Consider the following 1577-nt stretch of genomic DNA (forward strand, 5'->3'; position numbering starts at 1 on the left):
GACCAGCCGTTACTGCGAGCGTAGACTGCAATAGCAGTGATTATGAAAAATCGTTGTAAATATATTTTTTTTCAATCACTGGTTCAGTTAAAAACAACAGTACAACCTATTGGCTGGTGAAACATGCAAAACTTTCGAACCACTCCCACTTGGATTTGAGGTCTTGGAGTCCTTAGACTACGGCGTAGTGGTACATGTATGTGGTTCATGTAAGTTACCACGGAAGCTCCGCCACAGGAATTTGCGGATCCAAGTTGAAGAACTTGCCCGTGCTTTCAGAGCTCAACTTGGAGATGAAACTGGTCATGGCCGCTATACTGTCGGCAGCTTTTAGTGTTGCCTTGCCCTGCGTCATATCCGTGTCCACGTATCCAGGGTGCACAGACACGACCACGATGTTGCTGGCGCTCAGCTCAACCGCCAGAGCGCGTGTGATCATATTGAGGGTTGCCTTGGAAGATCCGTACCCGTACAGGGCATCCTTGAACATAGCCGCAGTTTCGCTCGTGATGCTGCCGATACTGCCCACGAAGGAGGATAACTGCGCAACATAGGCAGCACCGTGGGTGTTTGACGCAAGCTGTAGGTTGGGTAAAAGCGAGCGCGTCACGAGGAACGGTCCGATAGTGTTGACCTCGAACTGACGGATGAATGTATCCTTAGTGGTGGACATGAGATGGCCCGGAAGGCCAATGCCGGCGTTATTAATGAGCAGATCGATAGGTTGGCCCTCCAGCTGACGAGCTGCCTCGAGGATGGTAGCTTCGTCGTTCGTGTCCATAGTGACAATCTTAAAGGGGACAAGCGCCTTCAACTGCGAAAGCCAGCAAATGGTGAGCAAATGTTGCATTTACAAACGAGGAGGACTATCGTAACACCTTTTCTGTGTTGCTGCTTGCGCGTGCTGTACCGATGACGTTCCAGCCAGCCCGGGAGTAGTGCTCGGTGAAGGCGAGTCCGATGCCACGCGTGCTGCCGGTGATAAGCACGGTCTTTTTGGGGGAGCTCATGACTAAGAATGGTGCGATGAGAGCTTTTTCGAAAGTGAGGCTTGCTAACAACAAGGATACCTACTTCAAATCAGCTTTTGTTGGCCCGCATGAACTTCATGACTGCAGCAAACGGGACTAGCCAATAGATGAGCTAGCTGCGTCAACCTGAGATGCTAGTACTGATACTAGCCTACACGTAGCTTACCTGTAGGCTGGAGGCTGTAGCAGGTTTAGTGATGACTTCCAAGTTGGCATTGCCAACGTTCATGCTAATCAGTAAACTTACAATTTGTCAGCATCATAGTGGGTAATATGAACGTGGTACAGTACTGCACCCCGTTCTCGCGGGGGTGGACCATATAGGATTTGCAAATAAATCAGATTTTAGCTGACAACCTCTTGTTCTTTTGAAATCAGATAAATCACATCCGGAAGTTTATCAAACAAGGGCGCAAAAACGGGATGCAGTACTGTACAGTGATGATGTTCATGTCGACCACTTCATTTTTTGTTGAAACAAAAGCTAAAATTCGAAAACAATATCTTGAATAAACTAACTGTAAAATAAGCAATATTTTCGAAAGA

General features: G+C 47.8%; 1 protein-coding gene across 1 annotated transcript; it reads right to left on the bottom strand.

Moving 5' to 3' along the window:
• Positions 1 to 108: 108 nt before the first annotated feature.
• Positions 109 to 1031, bottom strand: PITG_21293 (short chain dehydrogenase, putative; the record flags this gene model as incomplete). Its single annotated transcript, XM_002894861.1, has 2 exons — positions 109 to 814; positions 879 to 1031. The coding sequence occupies 2 exons, from the start codon at positions 1008 to 1010 to the stop codon at positions 215 to 217; spliced, it is 732 nt and encodes a 243-aa protein (XP_002894907.1).
• Between the last annotated feature and the right edge of the window lie 546 nt (positions 1032 to 1577).

The sequence above is a fragment of the Phytophthora infestans genome, genomic scaffold, assembly GCF_000142945.1.
Source record: "Phytophthora infestans T30-4 supercont1.382 genomic scaffold, whole genome shotgun sequence".
NCBI lineage: Eukaryota > Oomycota > Peronosporomycetes > Peronosporales > Peronosporaceae > Phytophthora > Phytophthora infestans.